At 34.2% G+C, this 14,938-nt stretch overlaps 1 protein-coding gene across 1 annotated transcript; it reads left to right on the forward strand.

The window, feature by feature from the left end:
• The first annotated feature begins 1,459 nt into the window (after nt 1-1,459).
• ccn1l2 (cellular communication network factor 1, like 2) lies at nt 1,460-8,448 on the forward strand. The gene is made up of 5 exons (XM_058785032.1): nt 1,460-1,852; nt 3,050-3,263; nt 5,094-5,429; nt 6,387-6,586; nt 7,588-8,448. The coding sequence occupies exons 1-5, from the start codon at nt 1,772-1,774 to the stop codon at nt 7,891-7,893; spliced, it is 1,137 nt and encodes a 378-aa protein (XP_058641015.1). The 5' UTR covers nt 1,460-1,771; the 3' UTR covers nt 7,894-8,448.
• Nucleotides 8,449-14,938: the final 6,490 nt, after the last annotated feature.

Here is a 14,938-nt window from a genome sequence, read left to right on the forward strand (position 1 = left end):
TATTCATTTGCATTTATTGCATTATGATATATTGCGCATATTTACAGCTACTTTTATATTTGAAATTGATTTGATAGGTAACAGCCATAACTGTTAAAACTGTGTTATTTGTAAAATTATGTATGGTTAGAGAAAAAGAAAGATAATAAAGATATACTTGCGTACAAATAAAGGTTCCAAAAGGGGGTTTCATGACATTCGGTTCTCCAAAGAACCTTTCAGTGAACAGTTCTTAAAAGAACCATATTTTCTCTTAGTGTGAAGAACATTTTGGAAAGAAACTGGAAAAGAAAGAAACTTTGGAAAGAAACTTTCTGCAAAAGAATCTTTTGTGCAATGGAAATCCAAATTCATATGGATTGCTTAGATAATGCATTCTTGGAAAAATCTGAAAGTTCATTTTGAAAACGTTGAGTTTTTTTAATGGTATAGACGTTAATATCTTTAACTATATCTGTTAATATCTGTAATCTGAGCCCAGTTTGAGACATTGTTGAGATGTCTTCTTAAACTCCGTTGAACACATGTGAGATTACTAGGATATTTTTCTCAGGAGAAAAGACTGAAAAGCACAAAACTTTCTTTGTTCTCTGTTTAACCTTATTGTTTTGGAGGCTATTCCTAACACTTTTGATTTAAAAAAAAAGCATATATTATTATATTTTTAAAAAATCATAATAAAATTTGAATCAGGTGTCAAATCAGGTGTGTCATTCCAAGAAAAATCAGTAGAAGCAGTGCTGAAGTGACTGCTTGAAAGCTGTTATATGAGTTATATGAAAGCAGTCTCTGGAGGTCAGACACTGGAGATCTTACTCCCTTCCCATGTTTCTCTTCCTGGGTTTCATAACACAAACCTGAGGCCCAGTGGAGAGCTCTTCCTGCAACTGAATAGAAAACACTTTTCATGTCCTTACAAGATGACAATGAGAATGTTTCGATTTTCCTACAAAAACACGGGAACTTCGTGAACGGCCGGAGTTTCCTGAATGTGGCCACTGGTAGGAAACGGTTAGAGGAAGTGAGAAAGCGCAACAGGAAGCACTCGGTGTGCGAGGATAGTAGAAAGTGTTTCGTGTGTTCGCGTATGAGTGGGAAGTGTGTGTGAGAGCTGAGTTGTTTATGGGGATTTTCCTTTGCATCTGCATCAGGACTTCCCATCCAAACGGAAAACGGCTGGAGTTCCCTTCTCAATTGTTCCACAATTATGACAATGTTTTTATGCACTCCAGGGCGGCTTTCATAACACACAACAAACGGCCAATTAAACCATGTGGTCAGGTGAACACCCTGCTTGAGCGCGTTTGTTAGCTCTTTATTAAGTGTCTCTGTGGTTTTGTTTCATATAACTGTCCTTTGTAATCCACACTACTGAGATGGGCAGTCTCATTTTGCAGTTTTGCATTTACACCCTGCTCCCTAGAGCTCCAGCAACACAAATAATAAGGGATCCCCTCATTATGAAGACACACTCCCACTGCTCCGATCCATGCTGATGTCAGAGACGAGCTCTCTCTCTCTCTCTCTCTCGCGCTCTATAAGGTGACCTGCCTCTTTGGAAATGCTCTGACAAGGCATCTGCATTTGAGTCTTGCTATAGCTTTAGTTTAGTAACTAGTCTGACTGATGCACTTTGTAACTGGACTAGCTTTGGAACATTTGCCCTCTGAGGTCTTTGGAGTCATTTAGAATAAAAGTGGATAAACCTGCTTTTGCACCGGGGATTTTTACTTGTTTTTACATTGGGATTCATTTTTTGAAAACCTTGGAAATGTGTTCTGGAAGGAATCAGAGGACTCTGGCTGCTATTTGCACCATCTTGATGTTTGTTGTATGTTCAGCTGAAGGAGAGGTGAGTAGATTTGAGCCAGTGTGTTGCACACATGTAACAGACATTGCTCTTCATGTTTGAAGGCTGTGCAGGACTACATTTTTCTCCTTCCTTACAAACATTCTAATGTTGTTGAACTCTGATGCTAATTTCTCTTTATTGAGCATAACACATTTTGAAATAATGGAACCAGATATTTGTTTGATTTCAGCTCAAGTCATCTGATTTATTCTATACTCATAACTGTTAATGAAGCAAACTGATATTGTTTTCTTGACATGTGAAGATAAAACAAAAATTCGTTTTAAAAATGTGTTTAATGTGGTAACAGCTAAATGTTGTGTGATTAAATGTATTTTTAATAAATGTTAAAGATCAAAATATGCACTACTGTTAAAAACGTTTGTGTCAGAAAGGCAAGAAATTAATACTTTTATTCAGCAAGGATGCATTAAATTGATCAAAAGTGACAGTAAAGACATTTATAATGTTACAAAATATTTCTATTTTAAATAAATGCTGCTCTTTTGAGCGTTCCATGTATTAGAGAATATTGAAAAAATGCATCACAGTTTAAACAAAAATATTAAGCAGCATAACTGTTTTCAGAAATGTTTCTAGAGCAGCACATCAGCATATTAGAATGATTTCTGAAGGATCACTGAAGATTGTGGATTAATGATGCTGAAAATTCAGCTTTACATTTTTAAATATATTAAAATAGACACCAATTATTTTAATTGATTATTTTTATTTATTTTTTTTTTACTGTATTTTGGAGCAATTAAATGCAACCTTGGTGAGAACAAGAGACTTTTTTCAATAAAACATTTATTAAAAAATATTTATTTTTATGAGTTTTTAGTTTAACATTTTACTTGAATATTTTAATTTTATAAACATGACCTTTTGACCATAGGTTGCATCAAGAAAGTATTTGTTTATGGAGATCACATCAGGTAGAAATAGCTCCTAATGGTAACAACGGCACAGTTTATCTTACAGTGTATATTTATGATTCAATTCTACAGTCACATTTCAAACACAGACACCTAAGTGAGTGTATTATATAAACACAGCCGAACCCACTCATACAAACTTACAAAAACATTGGCCTGACAACTCCTACGCTGTCATCTCAGTGAAAGCCTTTCATTTCTGACTGCTGGCCTTATGTAATGAAGCTGTGTGCTCGTCTCTCATCTGCTGTTCCTGCAGGCGTCCAGAGGCTGTTCCCGTCCCTGCTCCTGCCCCCCGTCTCCACCCTCCTGTCCGCTCGGCGTGAGCTGGGTGCTGGATGAGTGCGGCTGCTGTAAGGTGTGCGCCCAACAGTTCAACCAGGACTGCGGCCCTGACCGACCCTGTGACCACATCAAGGGCCTGCGCTGCCACCTAGGGGCCGGAGGGGACCCTCGACGTGGTCTCTGCAGAGGTAAAAAAAAAAAACACACTGCTGAGACAGATCTGCTCTAACAATAATGAGTGTTTATGGGAGAACTTTTCTGTTCTGTATATATATACACACACAGTGGTGGCCAAAAATTTTTTTTTTTGCCTCCAAAACATGATTTCATTTCTCTGAGCTCTGAGCACAACAAGTATCAGATGAAGTGAGTTGTACTGTTTTTATCCACTTTTAACTTTAATATTTGGTATGTCCACCTTTTGCAGCAATTACAGCAGCACATCTCTCTGGCATAGTGTCAATATATTTCCTGAGAAGTTCAACACTAATGTTATCCCATGACTTCTGCAACTCAAGCCAAAGGCTTTCCTTTGAATGTACAATAGATCTGTCCAGTTTATTTTCCAACTCGCCCCAAATTTGCTCGATGGGGTTGAGGTCTGGATTTTGAGGAGGCCAGTCCATCATTTTCAATATTTCAGCAGATTCCTTCAGTCACAGGTAGTTCCTGCAATAGTTCATTTTATGGGTATTGTAATGGCCAATTCAACCAAAATAACTGAAACCTCTTAAATATGCCAAATGGCCACCACTGAATATATTTAGTCTATACTTACACTTACTTGTATATACTTAGTCTCTTAATTTACTTCTTCCTCATTTATAAAATAGAAGGATAAAATATAGGGCAACTTCTGCTCTATAACAGATGAATAAGAAATTCTGTAATATGTGTTAAAATGCGGGAATTTCTACTGCAAACTGACCTAAGAAGATTAAAAAATTGCTGGTGTTTGTTTTAAAAATGTAACATAAACAAATAAATAGATAGATAGTCAGATAGACAGAAAGACAGACAGACAGGCAGATAGATAGATAGATAGATAGATAGATAGATAGATAGATAGATAGATAGATAGATAGATAGATAGATAGATAGATAGATAGATAGATAGATAGATAGATGATTGATGGATGTCAAAAATTGTGGAGAAAAATGTTTCTAAAAATATAAAAATATTTATAAATATATAATCTGTAGTTGTATTTGTCAGAGTTGCAGTTGAAAATGACCAAATTTATGAATTAAATTTGTTTTTTGAAGAATTTAAAATATGAAACAGTTTTATTTTTATTTGTATAACCTTAGTTAATTATCTGTCAGCCATAGGGTAACTCTATAATACATTTAAGAAATTATATAAAAATGTTATGTTATATTATTAAATTACCATAATCAAATAAACTTTATAAATGTATAATATATTTACAAAATATGTTATAATCAGACCTGTTTGATTGTAAAATTTGTAATGAATGAATAAATAAATTAATTAATAAAAAAAAGAAGTAATGAATCACTGTCCCCAATACTTATGTCATTACATTAATGCCAAACATTGTAAATAAAAACTTTTCTAAACATATAAATATATAATCTGTATATGGTTGCCAAACAGTAATTTATTTATTTATTTATTTGTTTAAAATAAGATACAATGTATTTATTTTTATTTGTATGAATCCAAAGGTAATTTTTAGTCCAAGGACTTTTCAAGTTTTACTCCAAAAATGGGTAACAATTTATTTGATGTGTGTCCTTGTTACATGTATTTGTATTTACTACAGTAATAAGAGTAAATAATGCTTTGGTACAAGAACTAGCACTAAACCAAACCCTAATCCTAACCTTAAATAGTAATATTACTTATTCGTGTTGTTACACTGTAACAAGGACACATTCAAATAAAGTGTGACTCAAAAGTGATTTGATTATTAGAATTGTTATTAGTTAAATAGTCACTTTAGTGCTGCATCTCTGGCTCTTGACGGAATGATGTTTGTTGTGTGTCTCAGCTGAGGCTCAGGGCCGTCCGTGTGAGTTTGCTGGTCGTGTGTATCAGCACGGAGAGGATTTCCAGCCCAGCTGTCAGCACCAGTGCAGCTGTATGGATGGTGTGGTGGGCTGTATGCCGCTGTGTCCACACAACATCCCTCTGCCCCGCAGACACTGCACCAACCCGCGTCTGGAGACGCTGCCGGGACGCTGCTGTGAGGAGTGGCTGTGTGACGATGATAACAGCATCAGGGAAGACCCACCGGACCCTCGTCCCCAGCACACCCCATCCAACCACATCAGCAAACTCATACAGAGCGCTAACAGCGTCCTGTCCCAGAGGGGCTCCTTTCAAGGTATTCTTATTATATATTTTACACTGTAAAAATGATAAGTTGACTTAACTTAAAAAAATTGAGGAAACCCGTTGCCTTAAATTATTCATTAAATTATAATTAAAAAAAAAAAGTTAAGTGAACTTGACAATTCACTTAACTTATTTTTTAAATTATTATTTACTTAATTAAGTCAACTTATCACTTTTTACAGTGTATATACTGCATTATATATTGTGACAGTGTTAGTTTAGTATCTATTGTTGTTATTAATATTTTAAATTTGTTTTTATTTTTAGATTTTCTGTTTTAATTTTAGTTAAAGTTTTAGTAAACCAAAAACTATAGTTTTTATTCATTTTTATTTTTAGTTATTTTATTACATCAAGTTAAACAAGATTAAAGAAATGCTGATAAAAAAAAAAAAGGTTTTCCTTTTCTAAAATATTTTATTTTAATTTTATTGTAGTTAACATTTATTTTATTTCAAATAACAAAAGAGTTTTTTATCATCATGGTCTGTTGAGATTGAGTTAACTGTTTTCATATTTATTCCCAAGGAATAAATTCAAACAACATACATAATAAAATAAATAAATAAAGAGATAAATAATGATAAATAATAAATAAATATTATATATTCTAAATAATATAAATAATCTATAAAATAAATACTTCACAAAATTAATAATTTTTCTAACCTAAATGAAACTTTTTTAATATGGGTTTTATATATGGGTTCTGTATTGTAGCAATTTTATGGAAGATGTTTAAAGGCTGTTAAGATGAACATTTGTTTATAATCAGTTATTATATTAACTTGTACATTTTAAAAAAATATAATTTTAAATGAGACTTGGGGTTGGGTTCTTTTGACTTAGACCAATATGCAACTGCCTAACAACCACCCAGAACACCCTAGTAACCACCATGGTGAAATGTGTTCTTCATGGCTTCTCGTTCTCATTTACCCTGCAGAGTGGGCGTCCTTGCCAGTGTCTCGGGTTCCCTTCCCATCATCCGAATGTTTCCCACAGACCACAGGCTGGTCCGGATGTTCTGCATCCTGCGGGTTTGGCATCTCGAGTCGTGTGACCAATAGTAATGCCCAGTGCAAGCTTGTTAGAGAGACTCGTCTTTGCCAGATCAGAGAGTGTGACATTACTCCAGCTATGAAGGTCAGATTCTACTTTTTTATGGTGTAATGCAATATTTTAATGCATATTAAGCAGACAGTCTACTAATACTCTAATGACTGCTAGTTGATATTTAGTTGCAGAGTTACTTATAGCTAATGGAATGTCTAAGTGGACTATTAAAATAAAATGTTAGCACTGAGTATACATACATTCATATATACAAATATATAAATGCCCATACTGTAAGCTCATTCATATGCTAGAGTGCAAAAATGAAATAAAATAAAGTAAAACATTACTTTTAAATCTACAATGAAATATCTGTTACTTTTTCAAATAAGTAACGCAAGTTACTTTGTTTTCCCATTTATTAACTGACAGCTCTCCTCTCTCCCTCTAAAGAGAAATTGAGTTTTTATTAATTACACTTATGGTGTGAAAGGGCCTTTACGGTTTGTGTTTTTTTTTTTTTTGCTTTTTGTTATTAAAAAATAAATAAGCAAGCCCAGCCCAGGTGATAAAAAAGTAACGCTAAAGTAACGTAATGCATTACTTTCCATAAAAAGTAACTAAGTAACACAATTAGTTACGGTTACACTTTATTTTAAGGTGTCCTTGTTACAGTGTAATTATACATTTAAGTACTGAGGAATATTAATTAACTACATGTACTTACTATATGGTTAGGGTCAGGATTACTTGCATGTAATTATGCATAATTTATTGTTATTATAATAGTAAGTGTAACATGTTTAACAAGGACGCCTTAAAATAAAGTCTTACCTTAGTTACAATTAGCTACTTTTTTAGTAACGCAATATTGTAACACGTTACTTTTAAAAGTAACTTTCCCCAACACTGGTTGTTTTTATGCAACAGTTCAATAAACAAGAAGTTAATATTGAGTAGCTTCTAGCTTGTGTTTCAGCAAAATTTGGCCAGTTGCTTCATATATTTTAATTCACATATTTCCAGGAGAAGCCAAAGGCTCAAGCTTATCAATCACATTAATGGTTTCTCGTTGCTTTTATGTCATGTAGAAAGGAAAGATGTGCAGGCAAACGTTGAGGTCTCGGGAACCGGAGCAGATCACGTTCGCCGGCTGCTCTACGGCTCGCCGCTACCGGCCTCGTACCTGTGGCTCGTGTGTGGACGGCAGGTGCTGTCAGCCGTCCTCATCCCGCACGGTGCACCTGCGCTTCCGCTGCCCGGACGGCGAGAACATCACACGTAACGTCATGTGGATCCAGCACTGCCACTGCAGCAAGAGCTTCTGCGGGGTTCAGAGAGAGCGATCCTCACCCACCGTCAGCCTTCACAACGACATACACACCTTCTCTCACTGAACACATACTCACACACAACGCGCCATCACTCCATAATGGCTAAAACTCGCATTTCACTCACAAAGGACGCTCCAAAGGAGTTTCCTGAACTATAGAATAGTAAACTGTACTAGATTGTATATAGTTTTTGCACTTTATGTGTTCCTCCTTTGCTTTGACCTACAGGCCCTGATTCTCATGAAAACATGTCCAGGTCACTTTTCTTGAGGATTTGTCAGAAGGCATTGTTAACTGTTGTTAGCCCATCTTTCTGCTTTTATTTATTCTGTTATTTTTTAATCTGAAGTGTTTATTGTATCTTGAAGGATAAGTGATTTATTTGGCATCAGATGAATGACTTCCTGTCACTCGATGGGTAAGAGAATGCACTAGTAGTGAGGGCAGTGAGATATTACCTGATTAAGAGATCAAATTTAAACTTTTTAAAATATTATTTCTATCCATTCTTCACACTGCAGAGTTTTTGCTCGTATATTAAAGGGATAGTTCATCCAAAAATGAAAATTTGATGTTTATCTGCTTACCCCAGGGCATCCAAGATGTAGGTGACTTTGTTTCGTCAGTAGAACACAAACAAAGATTTTTAACTCAAACCGCTGCAGTCTGTCAGTCATATAATGGCAGTCAATGGGACTCGTGACTTTGAAAGAAAAAAAAAACATACACAGACAAAACCAAATGAACCCCTGCGGCTCGTGACGATACATTGAGGTCTAAAGACACGAAACAATCGGTCTGTGCAAGAAACTGAACAGTATTTATATCGTTTTTTACCTCTGATCCACCGCAATGTCCAACTGTCCTGAGCGCGTTCACAGCATCCGGCGCGTGACGCGTCAATGTGCTCTGGCATAGTAGATGCATGCGCGGAAGTGGTCTAAACAATGAGTGACGTATACGCACGGTGGATCAGAGGTAAAAAAACAATATAAATGCTGTTCAGTTTCTTGCACAGACCGATTGTTTCGTGTCTTTAGAAATCAATGTATCGTCACGAGCCGCAGGGTTTAATTTGGTTTTGTCTGTGTATGTTTTTTTTACTCTCAAAGCTGTGGGTCCCATTGACTGCCATTATATGACTGACAGACTGCAATGGTTTGAGTTAAAAATCTTCATTTGTGTTCTACAGACGAAACAAAGTCACCTACATTTTGGATGCCCTGGGGGTAAGCAGATAAACATCAAATTTTCATTTTTGGGTGAACTATCCCTTTAAGGTGTACAGATGTCTTTCGCAATTTTCATGAGTTAATGTGTGGAGGAAAGCAGGATAGAGATGTGTTTTTAGCACAGATGAGTGTGAACGGATGACTGGAGACTTGCTTTGTCTTTTGTACAGTGTACAGGCTTCACTATAGGTGGAGTGACTCTTTGAAACTGCTTCATTTTTCGGGGCATGCTTTAAATTCTAGACGCTCTCTTGTATAGGAGTAAACGACTATTTGTATAGTTAAGATATTGACTATAAATGACTTTGCTGATGAGTTTGTTACAAAAAATAAAACATTTTCAAATGCTTGTTTGTGTTGTTTGTAACTGACTAATTCCTGCTTTGTTCTCAAGAAAAACTTCTAAGGGGGCCGCATGATGACTTATATTATGTTAAATTGAATTAACTTAATTAAAATGTAAAAGCAAAACATAAAATGACATATATTTTTAAAAATTGCACTGCTGAAAAACTGTTGTTTTATTAAAGAACATACTAAGTGAAGTTTGATGACAAACTTTGATGTTGAGTTTTAGGTTTTATTACCAGATAGACAGAAAGAAAGTCAAATGAAGACAGGAAAACAAATTAAATCTCAGGTTGGCATTAGATTGTATTAAACCCTCCAGAAACCATATCAAACAGGCTACCTCTTCAGACACAATTAGACTTCATAAAATCGCTAAGAAATTGCACATTTCTAGCACGTTTCCAACAGTATTTCTTAACAAGTGTTGTTAGGCAATGTTAGCATGTTATTTGGTGTTATTAGCATGAGTTAATGTGTTTTACAACATGTCTAATGAAATTGGCTAAGAAAGCTCTATCTACTTTTAATAGTGTAGTGATTCATAGAACAGCGCACACAAGTCATTTTCAAGTCAATCCGCACGACCACCTTGAACTTGTTCTGAAATCTGCATTGGAATCTTTCACCCTCATGTGTAATTCATGATTACGTGGATTCCTATTGAAATGACTGGATTTTGCCAGTGAAAATTAGCCAAAAACATAAGTCACATTAGCAAAATACCATGGATAAATTATGATTAGTGTGGAAAAATTATGGTTAATTTGTAGTTGGCTAACCATTTTTTTGTAGTAAAACCATGGTTAATTTTCATAGGGGATTTAACTTTAACTTTAACAGTTAACTTTATGCTTCTAGCAAGTTGTTAGCACACTGCTAGCATGTTCTTCACATATCTTAGCATGTCGCTAGCATATTTTAGCCAATTTTTAAACACACTGCTAATTTTAATATGCTTTTAGCGTGTTCCAGCATGTTGTTAGCACACTGTTAGCATGTACAGTGCAGAGCAAAGTTTTCAGTTTATTTTATTTTTATTTTTTATTCAACAATGTGAACATTTTTTCAGACTAACTCGTCTGGAGTAAATAAAAACAGGACTTTCATTTTTTTTGGACTATCCCTTTAAACTTGTACTTTATGTGTGCATCCGAGCGAAAGAGACAAAGAGAGAATGACTGTCAGTTGAGGTCTCAGCACAATTTCTTGGCTTTGCCGTACAAATATTACAGTCGGCTTTCAAATTCCACACTCTTCTCTGCCCAATCTGTTCTTCCTCCATATATACATATAACACTTGATGAGCTCTTTATGCGGTTTAGAAGATCACTAAAACCCAAACCTCAACCACAGTAGGTCTGAAAATGCTTGCTTAATTAGAAGTCAGTGTATACTGTAATGAGGCAGCCACATCAGTCATGTAACATACTTGAAACATCAGTAGCCTATCACTGCTCTTAAAAATTTAAGGTTGCCTTCAAGGATATGGACAATGATTTTTGTTAAGTATATGTTATAAAATTAAAGTTAAAGAAGGCTTATAGAACTGCTTGCCATTGCCAGGGACAAGCTAACGTCATCACTGATGTAAAATGTGCCAGTTTCTGAGATGTTTGCTCTATAAGGGCCTCACAGATCTCCAAAAGACTGTTTGACTTGTTTGCCAAGTCAGAGTAACTGTTCTAGTTCAATTGTGTGCAGGCTGTCTTTGTTAACTTTAAGACATGTCCCTTGGCAACAACAATCACCCAACAAAGAGAAAAGACTAGTACAATAGTACAAAATAGCAGTGTATGGAGCTTTGGGTTTAAACTCAAGTGTCATGTGATACAGTAATGGATTCATGCATTAGCAGACAATTTCCATAGGTAACAAAATAGCAGTTGAATCTTTTAAAAATCCAGAGAAAAGAGGGGCTTAACCTTCAGAAAGTTTTGTTTGTTCACCCCAGGTGGTCAAATTACATGGTTTATGAGCCGTTTTATTTTCTCTTCATGTTATATTTATTTTATATTTACAACAGGGTGTCACCGTTTAAAGAATGTTCCATTTAAAACATAAAAATGTTTAAATGGCAAAATATAGGACACACCAAACTTGGGCCAGTGTAGTTATTAATAACTAAAAGTGTTGAAATAAAGCTGCATTAAAATCTGAATATAAATATTACACGAAAAACTCAAACTTAAAAAAACTTGTGATTGGCAGAGCTGCTGAATAAACTAGGCTAAATAAAATTATGTTGAAGAACTACAAATACTAAAACTAAAGCTGGGAAAAATTTAAGCTAAATAGAAATGTAAAAAAAAAAAAAAAGTAAGAAACTTACTTAAAATTGAAATAAAATTTGAAATTAAAAATAAAAGCTTATTCAAAATATTAATAAATATTTTATAAATGATAAATATATACATTACATATGATTCATATATTATAAATATAATAGTATATAAATAATGCTTTAAAAAACAGTGCTTGGGTACACACTTAAATATTACATTTTTGGTCACTGAAATAACAGGAGAATCTGTGGTGCATAATTTCTGTTCAGTCCAGTGGGAAGCTCCAAAGAGGAAGGCCAGGATGATCCAGGTCTGCTGCAGGCTAACAGCGAGATGTGAGGTTCAACACGGATCTGACAGAGGAACTGGAAGTATGTCCGAACACAGAGCAGAAGGCCACAGGGTTAAAGGCTAGCACACATACATCTAACTTTCACAACAATAAATAAAACCTGCATCTTCAGGTTAGTTAGCAACAATGAGCATATTGATACTTAAATAGGAAAAACATAATTAATATCATATCAAATCCGGATAAAATAAGTCTTGGTGGAGCAGTGGGGAGAAAAAAAATAGGAAAAATGCTCAAATGAAAAAAAAAAAAAAAAATCAAGTGGCAGATGATGGCTGCATCTACAGTCTTCCTCTGTTTGTCTGCTATAGATTACTCTACAACACTGACCTCTAGTGTCACCAACAAGACCTTAAGATGATTTTACAGAGGAGAATGCTACAAATCCGACACTCTCTAGTTAAGATTATGAATTCAGATTATGTGGCTCTATCTGTTTGTGAATCGTTCTTTTGAATCTTATCAGAGAATCGAAACTGTTGAGTGAGATGATTGACGGGCGTCCGGTCAGCAACTTTAATAGCAGAAATATTACAAATAAAACATCCTGGAAATACATTGTATTATATTATATTATATTTGGGTGACCGTTTTTATGAGCTGAATCATGACTGCAATTAAGACACATAAAATTACAGTAAACACCCTTATTAATAAATACCCTTAGTAGCCTAATAAAGATGAATCTCAGCGACCATCCAAGGTGGCACCTGGATTATTTAAATTATTATTATAGCCAAATAGCATTATATGTAAAGAATATAAATATTAATATATAATTAAACAATCTATCTTAATTTTAAAAACATGAAAACAAAACCTTTACCTTTTTATTTATTTTTTACATTTTTATTGAAGAAAATAGTTTTTGAAACTATTGTTTTATATATATATATATATATATATATATATATATATATATATATATATATATATTATTATTTATAGTTATGTTAATATTATATTATTATAGGCCTTCTAAATAATATAGTTTTGGAAAGAGAGGGTCAGAAAGCATAAATGTCAAGGACTACGCAATGAAGTAACGCGTCTTGATGTAAAATAATCACTGGATTGGATTTTTGACCCAATTCTTGAAACAAACTGTTCAAAAGAATTTTTCAAAATGAGGTCTTCAACTTTAGTTGCATGTGAGTTTGTCCTTAACCTCTTAAGACCCTGCGGCCTCAGATGAGGACATTATAGTTTAGTGAATTTCTCTGAGACTATACATGCCACAGTTTTAAGTCTGGATGTCCTGTACAGAGCACATTCAGGGCTTTTCAGAGATACTAAATGATTGTTCATCATGACCACTCCCTCTCCTTGGTCTTCAGAAATGTCTAATATTAATTTAATGACACTCTTATGGAAATATGATAATATTTTGTAATTATCATTTAAATCTGACAAATTTTTAAACTGTGTGCCATAAATCAACATCTCAGGAAAATGTTATGAAACAGGATGTTGATTTCATACATGTCCTCATATGAGGACACCGGGTCTAGAAGCATGTTTGTCACATTTGGGAGACATAACAAATGAATAGGGAAAGAAAATATATTTCAATATTCCTATGAAATATTATATATTATTATGAAAATCTTGTCAATTATTGCTCCCGTTTTTACACTTTTTTTTCATTAGGGTAGAGTGGGGGGAAACGCCCCCCTACTGTTTTTCCCAAAATAACCACAAGATAAAGTCAAGATAAATTTTTATTGTAACTATGGACTACGTTGACGAGAGTGAAGGGGAAGTTTTCACCGTGAAGCTTACACTGGTGATGTACCAGAGAGAAAACAGATTTCACAGTAAATGTTAGTTTCCAGCAGTAAGAAAAAAAAGTGTTTGAAAGCTTGTTGATTTTGCTGTAAATGTTTAAAGCAAATTGCTTTGTCAGACTGGGGGGCATTTTACCCCACCCATGGGGGTGTTTTGCCCCATAGGTGGGGTAAAATGCCCCACTTGGCACAAATTTAATTTTTGTTAAAAATCAAATAACATGAAAACTCTGGACATTTTTCATACTTGGTTTATAGTTTATGCCATTTTCACAAAAATTATGATAACTTTTCTGAACACATTTAACTTTTGTTTCACTGAAGAAAAAAAAGACACAATCCTTAAGGGGTGCGTTGTCCCCCCACTCTACCTTACATGTTGCCCCAAGAACACATTAATATGCAAATTAGATTTAGTTTATAGATACATTGTATATAATGAGAAAACCCCTTTATGGCCATTTTAAACACATTTTGCATAAAGTAAAATGGCATATCAAATCATTCTGTTATAACATAATGTAGTTGAGGCTCATCTTTATACAAAGTTTGGTAAAAAAAAAAATCCTGAAAACTAAAAATGTATTGGTGATTTTAAAAAATCAATAGTTTTTGCCTATGCATGTTCATTCATGTCTTTTTATTAAAAAAATAAATAAATAAAAATTGAGTCCCGATGTCCTCTTTCTCTCTCTTTTTAAAAAAAATGCTCTAAACAATGTAATGACATCTATCTATCTATCTCTCTCTCTCTCTCTCTCTCTCTCTCTCTATATATATATATATAACAATCCTAAATTTACTTTAGTGTAACGTTTACTTACCGGTAATTACAGTGAATTTTCATAAGGGTTACTTTATAAATACCCATGCTATCTGTTTTGTTTGAGAATAAAAATTGATTATCCGGTTTATATTTTTATAAAGAAATTTAATATGCAATATGTCTAATTTGAGTGATTTAATATTCGTGACGGACAAATATTTATTAGGCTTATATTGATTATGTTATAAGCCACGCCCCGAAATGATTAAACCTATCAAGGTGAAGTGTACAGCTCTGTTACGTCACGCCTCTGATATTAAATAGACCCGCGACGCCTC

This window comes from Onychostoma macrolepis, chromosome 08, assembly GCF_012432095.1.
Source record: "Onychostoma macrolepis isolate SWU-2019 chromosome 08, ASM1243209v1, whole genome shotgun sequence".
Classification (NCBI taxonomy): domain Eukaryota; kingdom Metazoa; phylum Chordata; class Actinopteri; order Cypriniformes; family Cyprinidae; genus Onychostoma; species Onychostoma macrolepis.